General features: G+C 40.4%; 1 protein-coding gene across 5 annotated transcripts in view; it reads left to right on the forward strand.

The window, feature by feature from the left end:
• Positions 1-22,703, forward strand: part of LOC126425144 (zinc finger protein 32-like) — a 209,302-nt gene that overhangs the window by 33,646 nt on the left and 152,953 nt on the right. For all 5 annotated transcript variants that reach the window (XM_050088092.1, XM_050088091.1, XM_050088094.1 and 2 more), the window contains exons 3-4: positions 1,481-1,549; positions 20,486-20,590. In XM_050088092.1, the coding sequence (XP_049944049.1) occupies positions 1,481-1,549; positions 20,486-20,590 (174 nt within the window). The remainder of the gene's footprint in view (positions 1-1,480; positions 1,550-20,485; positions 20,591-22,703) is intronic.

The following is a 22,703-nucleotide window of genomic DNA, read 5'->3' on the forward strand; positions in this document are numbered from 1 at the left end:
ATTAGCAGACGATTCATGGATGGTTGAACTGGTCCTCAGTTTCATGTGTGAAAGTGGTTTTTATTTTCAGGTATAAGGTTTTACTTTACCCCTGGAGCAAGGTGGTTGCGGTCGGGGCCTCTCTTCATGTTTTGTTGGTCTGGGACTGATGGCCACTCCCCTGTGCAAATACTACTCTTTTATCCCTCTGTTTTTACAGTTTTTAGATTTGGCCTACCCTTTTATGCCTTCTACTGTGTGTTTTAACTTCCTCATTTTATAGTTTGGCCCCACTGACTAGATCTGTGCACTTTTAGTGGGCCCCCTCCAAGTAACTTTGGAATCGTGAGATTGCTGGCCTCACCATTTAGTGTCATAAACCTAATCAATCAATCCATCAGTCAGTTAATGGTTAATCCATCCCTCGAATCTCTCTGGAAGCTGATCAGAGATTCGTACACATGCTAATGTGCCCCCCTGAATCTCTCCATGTCCTCCCTTTAGTTCATATGGAAAACACAATCCAACATCCCTCTACGAAGAGTGAAATGTTAAAGTACATCATGCATGATAAATGTCCAAACCCGGTGCCAAGTCAGCTGTGATGCACTGTGCACCATAGATGACTGATGAATGCAAGCTGTTGAAATGTGTACTGGCAAATAGATGTGCAACTATTGAGTAACAGATGAACCAAAGAACTAGCAAGAGTGTCTCCTCAACGACCATCCAACAAACAATGTCGCATAAGGGCCTCTGCAGCAAGTGCTCAGTTCATGAACCCATGCCGACTGCCATTCATTGGTGACGAAGGCTGGAATTTGTGTGCTGGTACCACAGCTGGATGTCTACAGAATGTTGACAGGTGACCTTTTCAGATGAATCACATTTTATAGTCCATTGGATTGTCGGTTGTTAAACCCAGTTGAGAATCTATGGAATTACCTCATTCGGGCTGTTTGTGCTGCAGATTCTCAGCCAATAAACTTATCACAGCTAGCCATGGAATTGGAGTCGGTATGGCTTCACACCTCTACCGATGCCTTCCAGAATGTGATTGGCAGTCTTTCTGGTCTGTGCTTTTTACAGCTGATAACATCAGTGTGGCTGGACATTATAGAACCCTAAGAACATAAAATGCTGAAGGCATTCCTTTTGCCAGTATCTGTGTGTAATTCCATGTTAACTGATAATCATCTCTAAATACTTCATCATACAATTATAGGTCTGTGCTTAATGCAACAACCTTTTCCCTCTTTATGCTGTGGTGCATGCTTTTTATTTTATTTGTGTTCATTTGGGAACCTAACACAAAAACTTACATTTGGTAGCCCCCATATGTACCAAAAAAAAATTATTAATCTCAATTGGCATCAAATCAGGTGCTTCATATATTATTTGCTACATAATGTAGAAATAATATGAAGTTGGGTCATAATCTTAACATCACTTAATGGACACTGTGACTTGCACAATAGTAACTCAGTACACTCCATTTCAGGATGTGCAGGAGTGGGAGGTGCCCGACGATTGGAATGATGCGCAGGATCCACTAAGCATCGATAAAGAGGTGAGTGCGTCTTTGTATTCGTCTTGTGTTGTGAATATTAGCACTGCATGGGATGGAATGATAATTTATCTATACTTCACAGAAAAGTGAATGGTATGTTTAGGATTTTGAACTTATGTTGCAAATCTTGTCATAACTTGCTGGAAATTACAAAAACGCAGTCTATCTCAGTTCTCTACAGATAGTATGGTGCAAAGAAAAAGCTTACTTAATAGTAAGTTGCTCCCTCAAAGCATCTTCCTTTTATATTGTTTCAAAGTATGCTAAGCAGTTTGATCCCCGTGTCATATAGGGACTAATGTCTGAATCTTTTTTGTGGTGCCATGTCAGGTGATAAGCACAGTCTTTTGTGGTGTTACGGATATCATGACCACAGTCTCTGGCAGCTGAAGGCCAGACTGCAAGCAGCAAGGGTAACCGGGTCACAATAAGGAGGGTGGGAGGGGGAGGGGGGGATAGCAGGGAAGAGGTGGGGGATGGTAAAGTGTTGCTAGTGGGAGTGTGCATAGATGAGGTTATGAGGTTGGAGAGGGTAGGGCAGCTAGGTGTAGTCAGGAGGTTAGACGGGGGCGGGGGGGGGGGGGGGGGGGGGGGGGGTTGGGGTGCTGAGAGAGCAGGGGTAGTGGAAAGGGAGAAGTAAAAAAACTGGGTGCATTGGTAGAATAGAGGGCTGTGTAGTGCTGAAATGGGAACAGAGAAGGGGCTAGATGGATAAGGACAATGAATAACGGAGGGTGAGGACAGGAGGGTTATGGGCACATAGGATATATTGCAGGGAGAGTTCCCACCTGTGCAGTTCAGAAAAGCTGGTGTTGGTGGGAAGGATCCATATGGCTGTGAAACAGTCATTGAAATGAAGAATATCATGTTGGGTAGCGTGCTCAGCAACTGGGTTATCCAGTTGTTTCTCGGCCACAGTGTGTCAGTGGCCATTCACGTGGTCAGAAAGTTTGTCGGTTGTCGTGCCTGCGTAGAACACAACACAGTGGTTGCAGCTTAACTTGTAGATTATATGATTTCACACATAGCTCTGCCTTTGATGGGATAGGTGATGTTCATGACCTGACTGGAGTAGGTGATGGTGAATATATGGGACATGTCTTGTATGTCTATTACAGAGATATGACCCATGAGGCTAGGGCTGCCAGGAGGGGTTGTATAGGGATGAATGAGGATATTGTGTAGGTTTGGTGGGCAGCAGAATACCATTGTAGGAGGGGTGGGAAGGATAGTGGGAAGGACATTCACCATTTCAGGGTACAATGAGAGGTAGTAGAAACCCTGGCAAAGAATGTTATTCCTAGGTGGTACTGAGTCACAAGGGGAATGCTCCTCTGTGGCTGGATGGTGGGACTTTGGTGGTGGTGGTGGTGGTGGTGGTGGTGGTGGGTGACTAGGTAGGTAAGGCACGGAAGATCTGTTTTTGTACAATGTTCAGAGGGTAATTATAGTCTGTAAAGGCCTCAAAGAGACCCTCGGTATATTTTGAGAGGAACTGCTCGTCACTACAGATGTGACAGCCATACAGCCATGGGTGGCTATGTTGTGTGGAAGATAATTCCTAATATGGAATTGGTGGCAGGTGTCACAGTGCAAGTGTTGCTGGTGGTTGATAGGTTTGATACGAACAAAGGTAGTGATGTAGCCATCTTTGACATAGAGATCAACTTTGAGGAAGGTGGCTTGTTGTGTTGAGAGTAGGACCCGGTGGAGTGAATGGGGAGAAGGTGTTGAGGTTCTGGAGGAATGTGGATATGGGGTCCTCATCCTTGATCTAGATCATGAAGAAGTCATTGGTGAATCTGAACCAGGTGAAGGGTTTGGAATTCTGGGTGTTTAGGAATGATTCCTCTAGATGGCCAATGAGTAGGTTGGCATAGCATGGTACCATACAGTTTCCCATAGCTGTACCCCAGATTTGTTTGTAGGTAATGCCTTCAAAGGGGAAGTAATTTTGGATGAGGATATAGTTGGTCAAGGCGACTAGGAAGGGGCTTGTCAGTTTGGAATCTGTTGGGCATTGGGAAGGGTTGTGTTCAGCAGTGGGAAGGCTATAGGCATTAGGGATGTTAGTGTAAAGATGCAGCAGTGACCAGCTGGGCACCATATGGTAAAGGAACAGGAACTGTGGAGAGTCAGTGAAGGAAATGGTTGGTATCTTTTGCATAGGAGGGTAGGATGCGAGTAATAGGCTGGTGTTGGTCTAAGAGAACAGAGATTCTCTCAGTGGGGGCATAGTAACCGTCCACAATAGGGCATCCTGGGCGATTGGGTTTATGGACTTTAGGAAGCATGTCGAAGGAAAGAGTGTGGGGAGTGGCAGGGATGAGGGGAGAGATTGACTCTGCGGAGAGTTTCTGGGGTGGGCCTAAGGATTTGAGGAGAGACTGGAAATCCTGCTGGATTTCTGGAGTGGGGTTACTGGCAGGGTTGGTAGGGGAATGAATCTGACAGCTGGTGGAGTCCTTCGTCCAGGTAATCCTTGCAGTTCGAGACAACATTGATGGAACTCTTGTCAGCAGGTAGGATTATAAAGTTGGGATCATTTTCTAGGTACTGGATTGCAGTTCTTTGTGCAGATGTAAGGTTAGTTTGCATGTTGATGGATTTGGGTTATGATGGTGAAGCAAGGTTCGAGGTTAAGATATTCTGGAAAGTTTACAGGAGGTGATTTGGGTGCAGTGGGGGTGGATCATGGTTGTATGGAGGAGTGAATTGAGTCAGGCAGGGTTCAATGTTGGTATTTAGTTGAGTCTTATTGGTAGCGTTGGTGTCGAAAAAGTTTTTCCACTGTAGGGGCTGGGAGAAAGAGAGTAGGTCTGTAACAAGTTGTGCATGATTGTATTTGGAATTAGGGCAAAAGGTGAGGCCTTTGGAAGGGACTGATACATCTGCAGAATTTGTCAGCTCTGAGGGGGCATGTTGGATGGTTGGAGGTTGTATAGGTGGTGGATAGTGGTAGTCCAAGGCAGGAATAGGAAATGAACAGGGTGGAGGGTTTTTTGAGGTGGTGTTGTGCATGTTGCTCTAGTTCCTGTAGGGCAAGACTTTAGATGTGTGTTATGCAATCCAGTAGTTTGGGATTGGATAGCAGGAGAATTTTGTGGAGGGAGAAGAGGTACTGCAAGGATGTTTAGGCTTGATTGATATGGTTTTGCAGGACTGTGTTGGTGAGAGGTAAGGATTGGCAGAATCTGAACAGATGGAGGTCACTGTGGAAGGAAAGGTAGCAGCTAGAGATGGTTAATTTGATGGTAAGGTCATTTTGGGGGATTCCATGAGCGAAGCAACAACTCAGGAACAGTGTCCGGGACTGTATTCTGTCTAGGGATAAGAAAGCTTATCTGTATTGACGCAGATGGAAGGAGGAAGGATCCATGGTGCTGGTAAAAACTCATAAAAACACATAATAATAAATTTGCAAAATACACCCAAACACATGGGAAAAATCACGAAAAGGATGAAATAAGACGAAATTTGAGGGACTACGCTGATAGTAGAGGTGAAAACCAACTATTTCACAATGAGATCAAAGAAAAAACATAAATAAAAAGATTGTAATGTGGATTAGTGGTCTGTAGGTGCATGAGTGTGAAGAAGGGACATGGCAGATATGACCAGATTAGGTGAAGTTAGTAGGTGCGAACTGCAGTAGAGAGGAGGAGGAGGAGGAGGAGTGGGGTGGGGGTGGGGGTGGGGAGGGGTTGAGAGAATGAGATAAGAGTTTGTGTGGCATAGGAAAGATGCGGGAAATAATTACATGAGAATACACGACAGTGATGCAGGGAGAATGATCAATTTGAAGTTATAGGATTAATGATATTGGTGGGGGTAATGTGGGACATGATGTGCTGCACCAACAATCTGTGTGGTCTTGTAGCCATCTGTTGTGCACAACCGTGATGGTTGATACAGTGTGGCTTCTAAGTAGATCATGCATTGCATTTTGTTTCAGGAGAAAAAAGAAACAAAGGAAAGAAGAGAAAGTAGGATGAACACTGAGTGTAGTGATGCATTAGCAAATAGTATCAAAAGAAAACAGCACTGGATTACAGGATGTAAGAAAAGCAGTCAGGCTAAATTAAACAATGGAAAATCCAGGATGGAATGCAACAATGTCATGAAAAGGGTAGTTGCTACTTCACCATATAGTGGATATCGATTACTTTAAAATATGTGACATTTTTCTCACTGCATAAACTAGTTAACTTAATGTTTGATGTAAGAGATCAAACCAATGTTCAAAAGACACAGGTAGCTTATTAACAAAGAGCTAAGATGGCAGTTGTGTCATGGTTATCCCTTCATCATTGACCCACCCAAATAGCTGTGTGCGTTAATGTGCCACTTCCGGGATGGGGAGGTGTGCTGGCCTCGGATCAAATCTGCCCAGCAGATTAACGACGCAGTTCAGTGCACTGCCCAGCCTGGATGCAGTTTCTAAGTAGTTTCCCAAATCTCACCAGGTTAGTACCAGGCTGGTACACAAGACTGGCCTCATGTAGATGATTCACAAAAGTTTAGATAACTTTCAACGTCTTTTATGTGAATAACTTCACACGCAAACAGTTGGGGTACATACATTCTTTCCCAACAGGTAACAGAGTAGTGATTGGGAGGATATCTGGCACCTCTTAAGCTAACTATGCCAAATCCATTAGTGACAATGTCGACCCTGTGCTGACATGGGACATGGGGAGAAGGAGAAGAAGAAAAAAGATTATTATTCATTTGAAACTTCCTGGCAGATTAAAACTGTGTGCCCGACCGAGACTCGAACTCGGGACCTTTGCCTTTCACGGGCAAGTGCTCTACCAACTGAGCTACCCAAGCATGACTCACGCCCCATCCTCACAGCTTTACTTCTGCCAGTATCTCGTCTCCTACCTTCCAAACTTTACAGAAGCTCTCCTGCGAACCTTGCAGAACTAGCACTCCTGAAAGAAAGGATATTGCGGAGACATGGCTTAGCCACAGCCTAGGGGATGTTTCCAGAATGAGATTTTCACTCTGCAGCGGAGTGTGCACTGATATGAAACTTCCTGGCGGATTAAAACAGTGTGCCTGACCGAGACTCGAACTCGGGATGGTAGAGCACTTGCCCACGAAAGGCAAAGGTCTCGAGTTTGAGTCTCGGTCGGGCACACAGTTTTAATCTGCCAGGAAGTTTCGTATCAGCGCACACTCCGCTGCAGAGTGAATATCTCATTCTGGATTAATATTCATTTGATGTTGGGTAGTTAAATAGTTGAAGGTACAATTTAACTGTGGATGAGCAAATGTTTGGTCCAGAATCTTACCCTTGCATGCAGTGCCTTTGTAATAATGTACATCCTAAGTATAAAGCTGATAAATTGAAAGGTACTTGGCAAATTTCATCAATTTGTGGAATCTGTCAGCAAAATAAAATTGCCAAAAGTAAAAATGGTCACACTTTTTTGATGAAAAAGTGAAATAGACTTTCATTGTATCTCATGGTATACTAATATTTTGCATAGAGGAGCATTTTCTTTGAAAATAGTGTTTTATTTGTAATGCATGGCTAGGGGAAAGGTAGATGGCACCTACAAAAAATTAAGGAAAACGTTCGGAAAAAAAAACTGCTGTATGAAGACAAAGAGGTCAGATGGCAAGCCAGTACTAAGCAAAGAATGGAAAACTGGAAGGTGGAAACAATACATAGAGGGCTATACAAGGGAAATGAACACTAAAGGGAATATTATACAAAGGGAAGAGGAAGTAAACAAAGATGAGCTGGGAGACATGATGTAGATGTAGATATGATATTGCAAGAACAATTTGACATGGTATTGAAAGATGCAAGTAGAAAAAAGGCCCCTGGAGTAAACAACATTCGCTTAGAATTTTTGAGATCCTTGTGAAACTATTCCACCTGGTGTGAGCGATATGAGTGAAATACTTTCAGATTTCCAGAAAAAGGCAGTAATTCCAATTCCAGAAAAGGCAGATGCTGACAAGTGTGAATATTATCACACTATCAGTTTATCAAGTCATGCTTGAAAAATACTGTCACAAATTATTTACAGAAGAATGGAAAAACTGTGAAAAACTGGTAGAAGCCAACATCGGAGAAGATCAGTTCATGTTTTGGAGAAATATAGGAGCACTTGAGACCGTACCCACACTATGACTGATCTTAGAAGACAGAATGAAGAAATGCAAACAATTTTTTATAATATTTGTAGATTTGGAGAAAGATTTTTACATTGTCTTTGAAATTTTGAAGTAGCAAAGGTAAAATACAGGGAGTGGAAGGTTATTTACAACTTACACAGAAACCAGATTGCAGATAGAATAGTGGAAGGACATAAAAGAAAAACAGTGGTACAGAAGACAGTCAGACAGGATTATAGCCCATACCAGATATTAATTAATCTGTACATTGAGCAAGCAGTGAAGGAAACTGGGGATAAATGTTTGAAGGGAATTTAAGGTCAGGAAGAAGAATCGAAAAGTTTGAGGTTTACTGATGGCATTGTAATTCAGTCAGAGATCCAAAAGACATAGAAGAACAGTTGAATAGAATGGATAGTACCTCGAAAAGAAGTTACAAGATTATAGTGACCAAGAGTGTCAGTGAAGGAGTCATCAGTGGGTGTACTCAGTGTGTGAGCTCTGAAAGAGGAAACTGTTTTATATCGCAAGTTACCTGAAACAATGTGTGTGTAAATGAAGGAAAATTACACAATAGAGAATTAACGAGTGAGGCAGTGCAGCTGTTAGAACACTGACCTTGTATTCGGGGGGATGGAGCTGCTCTGTCTGGCCATCCTGATGTGGGTTTTCCTGTATCACTAAGGCATATGCAGGACTGATTCCTTAATGTAGGTCATGGACGAATACCAGTTGTATCCCTGTATGGTACCTGTCCTATCCTGTTAAAGCCTGTTACAGGTATGCTGTGTATTATATCCTATTGATTGGCGGCATTGTATTACCTGGGAAAATTGTATATCATTGTGAGATAACATTCTGATGAATAAACATAAGTAAATAAATTAGTAAATAAGTGAACAAGTGTGGCTACACTTGCAAGTAATGATCCCCAGGCAGTACAACCATCACCATCATTTTATTTCTAACTCAGATCCTGAAAGTAATACACAAATAAATACCCATGGTGATGCAGTTCAGTATAATTCTGATGGACACAAACACACACACACACACATACACACACACACACACACACACACACACACACACACACACACAAGCAAAGAAAGAAAATACAGTTTTACTGAGTTAGGATTCACTAGAACAATGTCATTTAAGTAATTAGTTCATATGTTACAGTGAAGAACACTGGAATTGCTTGAATGAGTCTCGGGTGTGACGTCGGGTAATGTTTCGATAGCAACACAATATAAAATCAGCACCTGGAGATGAGGAGTAGCTGTCTCATTGAAATATTGTCACAACATGATCTCACCTGACATTGAAGCAGTTATTATGTCGGGGAAGTCTCAAACTGTTGGGTTGGCTGAAGAGCCAACACCGTGTTACTATTGGAGGCCGAAATGCACGCGTTTAGCTCATGCAGGCTGGCTTGAGGAGGGAAGGACTATACTGACGTGAGGTCTGGAACATGACAAGGAATTAGAATTCAGAAAGCGGACATAGCCAGTTGATACTTAACTTTAATCCATTTATGATGATCGTCGCTCTTGTCGGTACATGATCCACAATATTATCTGTTCAGAATACATTCTTGAAGTAATTATAGTAACTGAATATGGCGCCTTGCTAGGTCGTAGCAAATGACGTAGCTGAAGGCTATGCTAATCTGTCGTCTTGGCAAATGAGAGCATATATAGTCAGTGAACCATCGCTAGCCAAGTCGGCTGTACAACTGGGGTGAGTGCTAGGGAGTCTCTCTAGACTAGACCTGCCGTGTGGCAGCGCTCGGTCTGCAATCACTGATAGTGGCAACACGCGGGTCCGACGTATACTAACGGACCGCGGCCGATTTAAAGGCTACCACCTAGCAAGTGTAGTGTCTGGCGGTGACACCACACAAACAGCGCAACACAGGAATTATACGAAGTTCAGAATAAATGTCTGTCTCTTAAGGCAAATGCTTGACACTGGCACAAAGTCTGAAGTCCAGCCAGGATATACCACTCCAGGAGCACAGCGTAGGGCACGGTCGGTGGGGGCAAAGGCTCCGGTTGTGACTGCCAGAAGCTCGTCGGTAGTGCGGCTGTGTCAATCCTTTGCGATTGGTGCTGGGGTTGGAACTCTGGATGTTGTGAGGAGTAGCTCCGTGTTGTAGCTCCGTGGGTAGAACTGCATACCTGCTGCTGAGCATTCGCTTAAGTTACCTATGCGGTGTGCTGGACATGGGATTGGCAGGTGCAGTATAGTGTTGTGAAAGCAGTGTTGCCTATGACAACTTAAGTTCCATTGGCGCTGATGTGGGTACCACTCCTTGCCACAGAGTCTGTTAGAGGCTAACTCATAAATGGATCAATGTGTTTTGATTATCTGCTGTGTTGGTATGTGGTTGTGAGGCTGGTGGGGGCCTGTGGTGCTGCAACAACCAGTCATCTCTGTAGTGCTGGTAGATGTAGGTGCATGATATAGCAAAGATGGACATCGACAAAGCTAAAACGAGGGAAATGCAACATAGGGAAACTACTCCCTTTGTCACGAAAGTTTCAGGACAGGTTTTTTTTGAAAATAGAGAATTGCACTTACCAATTAATGATCCTAGGTTTATTGACATAGTCTCCTCGGCTCTCTATACAGTGTTTCTCAAAGTCTCGAAAGCGAGCAGGGAAATTTTCAATTGTGCTGCTTGCAAGTTCATTTGCCACAGCCTGCTGAATGTCTGTATGGAGCTTTCCTTTGAGTTGCCCGTTCACTCACTGAATGAGAAAAAATTGGAAGGTGAGAGATCGGAAGAATACGGTGGGTGTGGGATGGCGACAACAGAATGTTTAGCCAGATATTCGGTGAGAGATAAAGCAGCGTAGGGTCTCGCATTGTCGTGCAGTAAGAATCAGTCCTGAGAATGCCACCAATTGGGGTAGTGACGTTGAATTGCTTGTCGCAAACGTTTCGAGACTTAGACGTAAAAGGTTTGGTTCACTGTTTGACCTGGAGGAACGTACTCGTGGTGAACTAATCCTTTACTATCAAAGAATATGACAGACATTGTCTTTGTTCTCGAAGGTTGCCATTTGACTTTTTTTTGAGGCTGGTGATGCGGTACTCTTCCATTCGGCACTCTGACACTTCGTGTGAGGGTCATACTGGTCACCGACTTTCAGCCCCAGCTACAATCTTTGACAAAAATGTGGGCTCATATCTGGCTCTGCCCAGTAGTTCAGCAGAAATGCTTCACCTTTCCTTTTTCTGTTTGTCTGTCAGTGAGTGAGGGACGAGTGTCGTATTTTCCTAAATCTGTGGATAAAATATTATGACACACACATCACAGTTCAATTTAAATTCTTCTGATATCGTATGCACAGTTACGTGACAATCTTCTTGCAATAACTACCTTACACACTCCACGTTTGCATCGGTGTGTGCTTTAGATGGATCACCAGCTCTCGGATCGTCTTGTGCTGAATCTCTGCCTTCGCGAAACTTTTGTGCCACTCAAAAAACTCAACTTGTTGAAAGTGCTTTGCCTGCATATGCTTGCTTAATCATTGTCCACATTCACTATAAGTTTTTCTGAGCTTAATGCAGAACTTAATGTTCAGTCTTTGCTCACAATCACATCCTTTGTGTCACGGTAACTAATGTGCCGAGAACCCAAACAGTGTGTTGCTAAGCACAACCCTGCCACCTAGTGAGATAACATGGAAACATGGCCAAGGTCATTTCGAGGATGCACACCTATCAGGTAACATAAAAACAACATTTGTTCCTTTTTAGTAGTGCAAATGCAGATAAAGAAATCTGTCCGGGAACATTTCTGACAGAGGAGGTAAATCAGCACATGCTGAAGGAATTAGATAAGGAATCAGGACACTAAAAGTAGTCAGTGAGTTTCACTGTTTGGGCAGCAATGTAACTGTTTATGGGTGATGTAGAGGGGATATAAAATGCAGACTGTGAAGTAAGTGGAAAATTTTTCTGAAAGAATAATTTGTTAAAACTGGTACAAATTTAAGTGCTAGGAAATCTTTTTCAAAAGTATTTGTCTGAAGTGTATTCTTCTATGGAAGTGAAACAGGGATGATAAGCAGTTCAGATAAGGAGAGAAGTTTTGGAATTGTGGTGTTACAGAAGAATGATGAAAATTAGAGTAGTACATTAGAGTAGTACATCAAGTACTGCAGATTGAAACTGAAGACACTGCAAAAAGGTGGGAATTTAAGGAGATGGGACCTGGATAAACTGAAAGAACCAAAGGTTGTTGAGAGTTTCAGGGAGAGCATAAGGGAAGAATTGACAGGAATGGGGGAAAGAAATACAGTAGGAGAAGAATGGGTAGCTCTGAGGGATGAAGTAGCGAAGGCAGCAGATGATCAAGTAGGTAAAAAGACGAGGGTTAATAGAAATCCTTGGGTAACAGAAGAAATATTGAATTTAATTGATGAAAGGAGAAAATATAAAAATTCAGTAAATGAAGCAGGCAAAAAGGAATACAAACGTCTCAAAAATGAGATTGACAGGAAGTGCAAAATGGCTAAGCAGGGATGGCTAGAGGACAAATGTAAGGATGTAGAGGCTTGTCTCACTAGGGGTAAGATAGAAACTACCTACAGGAAAATTAAAGAGACCTTTGGAGAAAAGAGAACCATTTGTATGAATATCAAGAGCTCAGATGGAAACGCAGCTCTAAGCAAAGAAGGGAAAGCAGAAAGGTGGAAGGAGTATATAGACAGTCTATACAAGGGCGACGTACTTGAGGACAATATTATGGAAATGGAAGAGGATATAGATGAAGACGAAATGGGAGATACGATACTGTGTGAAGAGTTTGACAGAGCACTTAAAGACCTGAGTCGAAACAAGGCCCTGGGAGTAGACAACATTCCATTAGAACTACTGATGGCCTTGGGAGAGCCAGTCATGACAAAGCTCTACCATCTGGTGAGCAAGATGTATGAGACAGGCGAAATACCCTCAGACTTCAAGAAGAATATAATAATTCCAATCCCAAAGAAAGCAGGTGTTGACAGATGTGAAAATTACCGAACTATCAGTTTAATAAGTCATGGCTGCAAAATACTAACGCGAATTCTTTACAGACAAATGGAAAAACTGGTAGAAGCGGACCTCGGGGAAGATCAGTTTGGATTCCTTAGAAATGTTGGAACACGTGAGGCAATACTAACCTTACGACTTATGTTAGAAGAAAGATTAAGAAGAGGCAAACCTACGTTTCTAGCATTTGTAGACTTAGAGAAAGCTTTTGACAATGTTAACTGGAATACTCTCTTTCAAATTCTGAAGGAGTCAGGGGTAACATACAGGGAGCGAAAGGCTATTTACAATTTGTACAGAAACCAGGTGGCAGTTATAAGATTCGAGGGGCATGAAAGGGAAGCAGTGGTTGGGAAAGGAGTGAGACAGGGTTGTAGCCTCTCCCTGATGTTATTCAATCTGTATATTGAGCAAGCAGTAAAGGAAAAAAAAGAAAAATTTGGAGTAGGTATTAAAATTCATGGAGAAGAAGTAAAAACTTTGAGGTTCGCCGATGACATTGTAATTGTGTCAGAGACAGCAAAGGACTTGGAAGAGCAGTTGAACGGAATGGACAGTGTCTTGAAAGGAGGATATAAGATGAACATCAACAAAAGCAAAACGAGGATAATGGAATGTAGTCAAATTAAATCGGGTGATGCTGAGGGAATTAAATTAGGAAATGAGACACTTAAAGTAGTAAAGGAGTTTTGCTATTTAGGGAGTAAAATAACTGATGATTGTCGAAGTAGAGAGGATATAAAATGTAGACTGGCAATGGCAAGGAAATCGTTTCTGAAGAAGAGAAATTTGTTAACGTCGAGTATAGATTTAAGTGACAGGAAGTCGTTTCTGAAAGTATTTGTATGGAGTGTAGCCATGTATGGAAGTGAAACATGGACGATAACTAGTTTGGACAAGAAGAGAATAGAAGCTTTTGAAATGTGGTGCTACAGAAGAATGCTGAAGATAAGGTGGGTAGATCACGTAACTAATGAGGAGGTATTGAATAGGATTGGGGAGAAGAGAAGTTTGTGGCACAACTTGACTAGAAGAAGGGATCGGTTGGTAGGACATGTTTTGAGGCATCAAGGGATCACAAATTTAGCATTGGAGGGCAGCGTGGAGGGTAAAAATCGTAGAGGGAGACCAAGAGATGAATACACTAAGCAGATTCAGAAGGATGTAGGTTGCAGTAGGTACTGGGAGATGAAGAAGCTTGCACAAGATAGAGTAGCATGGAGAGCTGCATCAAACCAGTCTCAGGACTGAAGACCACAACAACAACAACAACATCAAGTAACTGATCAGGAAATACTAAACTGGGGGAAAATAAATTTATGGCTCACCTTGGCTAAAAGAAGAGGTGGTTTGAGAGAACACATACTGAAGTATCAAGGAATTGTTAGTTGGTTAACATAGGGGGGAGAGTGAGTGAGTGAGTGAGTGAGTGAGTGAGTGAGTGAGTGAGTGAGTGTGTGTGTGTGTGTGTGTGTGTGTGTGTGTGTGTAATTTGTAAAATTTGTAAAGAGAGATTAGCATGTAGAGTTGCATCAAAACAGTCTCTGGACTGTAAACCTAAGTTGTAATGAACTACAGGGTGTGGTAGATAAGTAATGAGACTGGCCGTCGTGCGGCGCCCCAGTTGCTCGCAGGGCGGTCTCCACGTGTACATCACGTGGTGGGGGATCTGAGCTAACAATAGAACCGGTTCGCAGTCGCGTCGGAGCTCTGGTGCAGTGAGGGTCGAGCTTCGCGTATTACGTTGTTTGTGTGCCCGTGACACTTGTGAAAACGCTGAAGATGGATCGCTCGATAGAACAGCGGTATGCAATCAAATTTTGCTTTCGCTTGGGCAAAACTGCTTTGGAAACTTTTGTTATGATTACGGAGGCCTACAAAGATGACTCCCTATCAAGAGCTCAAGTGTTTCGGTGGTTTAATGAATTTAAAAACGGGAGGGAATCCGTTGAAGACATGGAACGATCTGGACGCCCTTCAACGAGTCGTGTGGATGAAACGGTGGCCAAAGTGAAAGAACTCCTGGACTCCGACCGTCGTTTAAGTCTCAAAATGATCGCCGATGAGGTCTCCATGAATAAATTTATGGTTCACCAAATTGTTACGCAAGATTTGATGATGAGGAAAGTTTGCGCAAAATTGGTTCCCCGAGTGCTCACCGCCGAACAAAAGCAACAACGAGTGGACGTTTGCCGTGAGATGTTGAATGATTTGGAAAATAATCCACACTTTTTAGACAACGTAACAGGCGACGAATCGTGGACATTCCAGTATGACCTGGAGACAAAAGCCCAGAGCTCGGAGTGGCACACACCGGCATCCCCGCGGCCGAAGAAAGCAAGAATGTCAAAGTCCCGCATCAAGACAATGCTGATTGTGTTTTTCGACAAGCGGGGGTTAATTCACAAAGAGTTTGTCCCTCAGGGGAGGTCATGTAAACCTTGTGGCTTTTTAGAATGCAAGCCGTTTCTATCAGTTTTCAATATTTCTTATTAAGGAAAGTAGCCAACACTTTACTTTGGTGCTGATCTTTTGTTAAAGCTAAAACTACTTCACTTGTATTACCTGTCTCCAGCTTCTGTAATGTTTAAGTTTTTTCCCTTGTATTTTTAAGGAATGTTTAGCAAAAATTTACTGAAGTAGAGGGTTGGGTGGTAACTGTTCTAGTTCTCATAATCTATTATTTTACTTTCACTGACTAAAAAGTAACATGCTAAAACCCTAATTATAAATTTTCACACTTTATTTTTACATAGTAAATTTTATGATACATTCTCAGACATGGTTCTTTGTGCATTGTGACTTGTACTTTTTGCACTGGTATGTTGTGTCTTCAGTTACAACATTTCATGTTACTTTTATCTGGCTAAGCATACTTTGCATATTCTCTGGATTCATGTTTTACATCATGGTGGTAACATTTTTTTTTTCAGGAAATGTTTTCCTGTAGATAGCCTGTCCAGTTGACACCCAGTTGAACTAGGTCTGCGAGTGTCATCAGACTTTGCCTGTTGGCAGTTTTGCCCACCATACGATTATGAGTTTAAATAGAGGCATCTTCTTATTTTTTACTGTATTTCGATGAATGCATACATTCACTAGGTGCATGAGGAATCAGTGAATTCTAAGACTCATAGGGCCCATCAATATACACGATTTCCTATATATGTGTCACATCAGTGGATGGGATTGGCAGTTAAGGTGTTAACAGTATTCCTGCTACTTTAAATTCAGTCACTATCTTCAGACGTTTCTGCACCTTTCTAGTTTCTTCCTGTTAGAAATTAACTTTGCTTACATTCCACTAAATATGGAGCCAGTTTCATATGTAAATCACTATTATTTATTTGGACATTTTATTTGTGTGCATACCAAAGGCAGGAGTAGAATTTAAATGATTTTGTTCTTTTCTGTATTTCTAACCCTTCTGAAGCCTACTATTATTTTCAGAGTGGCACATTATCAATTCAAATTATACTTATCTTATTCAGGGGATGAGTTTGTCCTGAGATCTTGGTGCATAAGTAAACAACTGAATAAAAGTATTTACCTACTTTCAAGCTTTTATTACAGTAAACCGTCAAATCACCGAAACGTGAACAATACATTATGAGCCAAACAAACACTGACCCCATCTAAAACAGTCTGACCCAGCACAAATAAGGCACCAATGAAAGATTAGGCAAGAGATAATAAATTACATGGCCCTAACAGCGATCATCTTTATAATCATTCACCAGTCAGTCTACTTCTAGTTTTATTAGAATTTATTCTTACAATTAGATTTATTATGCTTAAGCAATATTTAACAGACTACATGTGGCATATTACTCAGAATTTTTCTAAAATATGTTGACATGAAGTTCTCTTACAAAATGTGCCTCTCTGGCACAAATGTAATGCTCTTTTTCATACAATTTAGAGACTGTTCCATACTTATATAAATTCATACGTCTATCATGGTTTGTTAATTGCTCTCCTGTATACAGCTATTACCAGTATACGTTAAATAAAATTATCCAAGCTCTGTTTCATAACAACTGACCTGTTTTTAAACAACACGAAACAGTGCATTAAAACAGTGAAGTACCCATCACCCATTACTTATTATTATGGAATGTAAGTTAGTCAAATTTGAATAGCAACACACTTTGTATTGTGGGCAACCACAGCTGTAAGAATGCATTATTTTTAAACACAACTGCAGCAGCTGTTGAATAATCCTTCATTTGTACAACCAGTTTTGCAGCAATTAAGTTGCATTATCAGGTATATCTGAATAGAAAATAACAGATTGGAGGAAAACTTGAAAACCTTTTGACAAGAGGTCCAGTGAAATAAATATGTAACTTCAATGATGATTAGAGACAAAATACTCAAAATGGGCAATAACCCTCAAGAGAATTGATTAGGCAGTTAGCAGAATACTTACATTCAAGTCGTTAACATTGAAACACAGAGATTGACAACCCCATCACTCTTGTCATGTTGCATTAAAATGTCCTGAAAGGAACTGTAGTTGAAATAAGGGTGGCAGAATGAAGGAGATGGCTGTGGTAAATGTGTCAGTTCTAAAAAGGAACACAGAGAAACATAAAATAAAATGTATCAACTGGATCAAGGACCAGATAAAACTAAAGACAATCTATTGTATCATCCTTACCCAGATGACAATAACCATATATTCACGCAGGGCCTTGAAGTGCACGGTACTACAAAAGTTCTAAAATCATATAAACTGCAGTGAAATACTGGAACCCATGATGAAAATAAGATGGTGGAAGACAAAACGAGTCACAAGGGGAAACAAATGAGAGGGTATGTGCCCGACATATCATAGCCCATAGCTCTTGCTGTGATATGTTGGGTGCATCAGACTCAGGACTTTTATCATTCTATTTGTTTCTCTAGCCACTCATTTTGTCTTCCTCCCATCTTATTTTCATTATGGGTTTCCTTATTTAATTACAATTTATATGATTTTAGAACTGTTTTGTACTGTACATTTCAAAGGCCCACATGATATTGTCCTCTGGGTAAGCATGATACAATAGATTTTCTTGAGTTTTGTCCAGTCGTTGATCTGGTTGATACATTTTTATTTTATTGTTGTCAATGTTCTTCTGTAGAACTTGAGGCTTTTACCATGGCCGTTTCTTTTTGGTATGTCATTCTTATTTTGACTACTGTTCCTTTCAAAGAGGTTTTAATACAACATGATGGTGATGGAGATGTTAAATAATCTCTAGGTTTTGCTGGTAATGATTTGAATGTGAGTATTCTGTGTACTGCCTATCGGATTCTCATGAGGACTGTCTATTTTGGGTATTGCATATCTAACCATCATTGAAGTTACACATTTGTTTCACTGGAACTCTTGTGAAAAAGTTTTAATTTTTCCTACAATCTGTTTTCTTCCTATTCAGTTGTACCTGATGATGCAACACTAGTGTTTCAAAGCCAGTTGTACTAATAAAGGAGTATTGAACAGGTGCTGCAGTTTTGGTGAACAAGAATACAAATTTCAATAAATTCAAGATGAAACAACATATTTAAATTTTCAACCAAAAGTGCTAATTGTGTACTCAGTTGATACTCTGAAATGAAAATTTGTAATATCAAAATATATAAATTTATTGCCTTCTTCATTAAAAGTATACCCATATAATACACTAATAAAAGTCATAGTTGGTTACATGTTGATACTAAAAAAAAAGAGATCTTAAGATATTTGTATTGAAATGTATGAAAAACTTCTGCTTAAAATGGAAGGCAGTCAGCTTGGTGCATGTATTTTGACTTCTTGCACTTCCTGTCCAACCAAAGGAAGTTGTAATCTTCCAGTGAGAAGGAAAAAAAACCTTCAGTTCTGAAAAATCTTGTGACTGACACTGACATTGGCTGTGAGAGGCCTTCTGAAGCACCAAGGGGGTGGGGGTGGGGGGGACCAGTGATCCACAGCATGTTTCCTCATAGCTGTATTCTTCATCGTCATCCACGCACACCAAATAAATCTGTCAGCACACCATGGCTGTCTCTTCCACTGCTGTATCCATTTATACTTTGTGTCTGAGCAATGTGGCGTGGTGTGAATAACCACCATATGCTGTGACCTGGCATTATGTTGACATCCATGTGAATTGGTGTCAAACCACTGACAGCAACATTAGGTGCTGGATTTTCTGGACTGACAGTAATTTATTTATTACTTCCAGTTTCATTGCATGGATCCATTAAAATGATAGACTTCTTGTATTTTTCTTTAAAACCTACAGAGTAGTAGCTTTATAAACCAGTGTAGGCCATGTACACTCTGTATGTGCCTAATCTGATGTGGTAGGAGTTTGTCGAGAATTACTTCAAATTTGGCAATGTTTAACTACCTACTATGTTTCTAACAGGGCAGCAGCAGAACCATGCTTTAACAAAGGTGAGTAGAACTCATTCCATTTGTCATCAGACCTTTTCACCTTGTATAAAGAATTACATTTCTTCTCTGCTAGTTTGTATTTAAGGATAATGTTTGAGCATTCTATTTTGCATTACAACTTTCGTTAATTCTGGTACAGCTGAATTGAGATGCTCTATCACCTGACAAAAGCGACCAGAAAAATGAAAATTTAAGTTAGTGAAGCATAAAGTGTCTGAGGCACATCACCCACCAAATAATGACATCATGTGGTTTATTGATACATTTACCAGTGTAGTTGGTCTGACTGGCCTTAATAATTTTACTAAATTTGATGATTTTGATACAGGTGTAAGTTCACAACCTTTTAAATATAGTAAGCTCAGACACTACATGAACACAAACACTAAAATAGATTATGCTACAATCAGCAAAAATGTTAGAGATAATGTAAACTACAATTGTGTGTCTGTTCATGTAGTGTCTGAGCTTACTATATTTAAAAGGTGAACTTGCATCTGTATTAAAATCATGAAATGTAGTAAAATTATTAAGGCCAGTCAGACCAACTACCCTGGTAAATGTACCCATAAACCACATGATGTCATCATTTGGTGGGTGACATGCCTCGGACACTTCATGCTTCATTAACTTATTGTCATCACTGTGGAGCACAACACTCATTTTGAATCCTGCTTCTGTGGCATTGTGTTAAAGAAGGGAATTTTTTAAAACTGCTACATGTTTTCTGGCATAAACTGTCACACCATTGCTTTCATGGCGTTGGCTGCAAGAACTGTTTGCTAATAAGTAGCCTTCTAATTGGTAATATATTATTTCCCTGGACTTTCATCTGAGTTAATACTAAAAATTGTGGTTACTGTTCCTTTATGAATATTTGCAATATGTAGAGTTTGTTTCTGAGGTATGGTGCATTTAAATGCAACATCTTTAAAGGTGATATTCCTTTGTTGGATTACTGTTTTGCATGAATTACATTTACTTAAGTTACCTTTATTATTACAGTAGCCTAATACATTAATAGGGCATTTATGATTGTGTTGCAATAATTATATATTTTACAGCCTGGATTTTCTCCAAGTACACAGGACTCTGACACATCTGAACTACATCCCTGAAGATTAGTTGACAGTACTGTATAAATTTGCTACATAATGCCTGTATAGTGCCACCTTCATAACTCTAATCATTTCATTCAAAGACATTTGTTAGACATGGAAGTCCAGGGAAGTGGATTGATAATTTCTCTGTGATTTTGCTTGAAATTTTGTTGCTCTCCATGCCTCACCTTAAAGGTTATTTTCTTTCAACTGTTTCAGGAATGTCCATCTTCAGAAGACCATCTTACGTCCAGTACATTCAATATTGTCAAAACAGAGAATGAGGACAATGAGGGGCACACAGGGATCAATGATGATGGGGAGGTGAGTCACGTTCCTCTGTAACACGACGATTCTATTATTCAGGCACTTCACGTGTCATGTATAATTGTGCCTCGGCAAAGGCTTCTAATGAGGAGAGGGTTCAACTTCTTGAAACAGTGATGTAGGTTGAGGTCCAAATTATCACACCCTGCAGTCATTCAACCTGGTGGTCTCTTGTTTGCGAGAAATGGACGAAAAAATATTTTGGAATTTGGCGTGATGTTCTATGGCTTTAAAAATAGTTATGTTAATCAAAGTATTTTCATAGTGTAGTGATTATCGTGAGGATGTCACATGAAAAAGGTTGTGGGTTCAAATCTTGTCAGCTGCATTGAAATCTCTTATATTTAAATCTTATCGAAAATTCTGTAAGCATTATTTTTATTCAGTTAATTGGTTTAAATGCAGTTTTTTTGTTTCTATTCCATTGTCACATCATTTTAATCAGCATGTTAACTGTCAGTTGCTCTCATTTCTTCTTCCTATCATTCGTTTTCCACTTGGAATCTTTCTGCATGTAAATTTCATTATTTTTATTTATCTGTCATAGCATTTACACATTTAAAACTGCTGATTTATTGGTTAAAAACAAAAGACGAATCTATTGTATGGACTGTGCAGTGGTGTCAAAAATGTTTTTCTCATTAGTAGATGTCCATTATTTTTAATGAAAATTGTCACATAAACATTTAAAACATAAATTCTTACTGTACTGTGTACAAAGTAATGCAGATAAAGATTAAAACAAAAGAAGGGATCATAGCCTACATAAAAGATGATTCAGCAAAATGAGGAATAAACATAATGGATGCAGTAACATGAATGGAAGTAGAATATGATAAGAGAGAAAGAAATAAATTGAAATCAGTAAATAATTATTATTAAAATCACATTCACAGAGGTTCCAATTGGAAAAGGAATGATAGGAAGGAGAAATGACAGCAATTGGAAAATAATGGTCAGTCATTTCAATATAGATTAAAAACATAAAAAAAATTCAAAGCACATGACAAGAATCAAACTCAAAATCTCTTGTGTGCAAGGGTCACACAATAACTTGTAGTGCCTCAAGAATTTCGGTGTAAATTCTAGAAACACTCAGCCTTCCACCATCTCAAACACCCAATATTTTAGGTACGAGTGCGGGAGAGTGAGAACATTTCTACCGATCCACCTGTTTCTATGTGCACGTCGGAAGTTTGTTATTAGAAGACTGTAAGAGGGGCGAGTCACTGACGGTGACAAGTGTTTGCCGCCATCGCCACAGAAGGCATGATGAAAACTCAAGGAATAATTATGGAATATTCTTTGATGTGTTAGTGAAAGTGATTATTGTAGAAAAGACGAGAAAACAATTGACTATATACTTTTAACTCACTTCATTTCTTGGACTTGAAGAAGTCAAGATGCATGTTCATTTTTTCACATGGTTTTTGAACCAACTATTATGTCTCAATGTACTTAAATATTTCTAAACCTCGAGATACGAGTGAGACGACAAAGACATTTATATCTCTAAGAAGAGAATTTTGCTCTGCATAGTAGTTCTAGTACATCATTAATCAACGAGTACGTTGACACTAAAGTTCATATATGTGATCAATAGATAACAGAAATAAGAATATATTATTTTCTGTCACGAAAAACATTAGTTTGTGGCAATCAAAATGACAGCAGAGAAGACGCCAACTTTTCGACTAAGAAGATTGGGTGTGGAGAGTAAGCAGTTTTCACGCACGTACATTGCGCCGACGCCGACGCAGTAACCAGCCGCCGATGCCGACTGCGCCAGATGCTGCTCACCAGTGCTGACTCCTTGTCCACTCGCCGACGATGACACTGAAACCGACATTCGACGCGGCCAGTGCCACTGCCGTCCCCTGGCGCTGATTACACATCCGCTCACCAACGCAGCTAGATTCTACGACAGGTGAGCAAAAACCAATAATTATTTGTTAAAGTTGAGGCGATGGTTGAATGATAAACTGTTAATTTAGATACTGTACTCAATGGTGAATTTTCTTCTAGATGATTATTAGGTCTAAGATCAATAAAATTATGGATCAGGAACAGCAACAAACTTCAGAACCAGCCACGGCCATTAAAGTGACTA

This window comes from Schistocerca serialis, chromosome 10, assembly GCF_023864345.2.
Source record: "Schistocerca serialis cubense isolate TAMUIC-IGC-003099 chromosome 10, iqSchSeri2.2, whole genome shotgun sequence".
Classification (NCBI taxonomy): Eukaryota; Metazoa; Arthropoda; class Insecta; order Orthoptera; family Acrididae; genus Schistocerca; species Schistocerca serialis.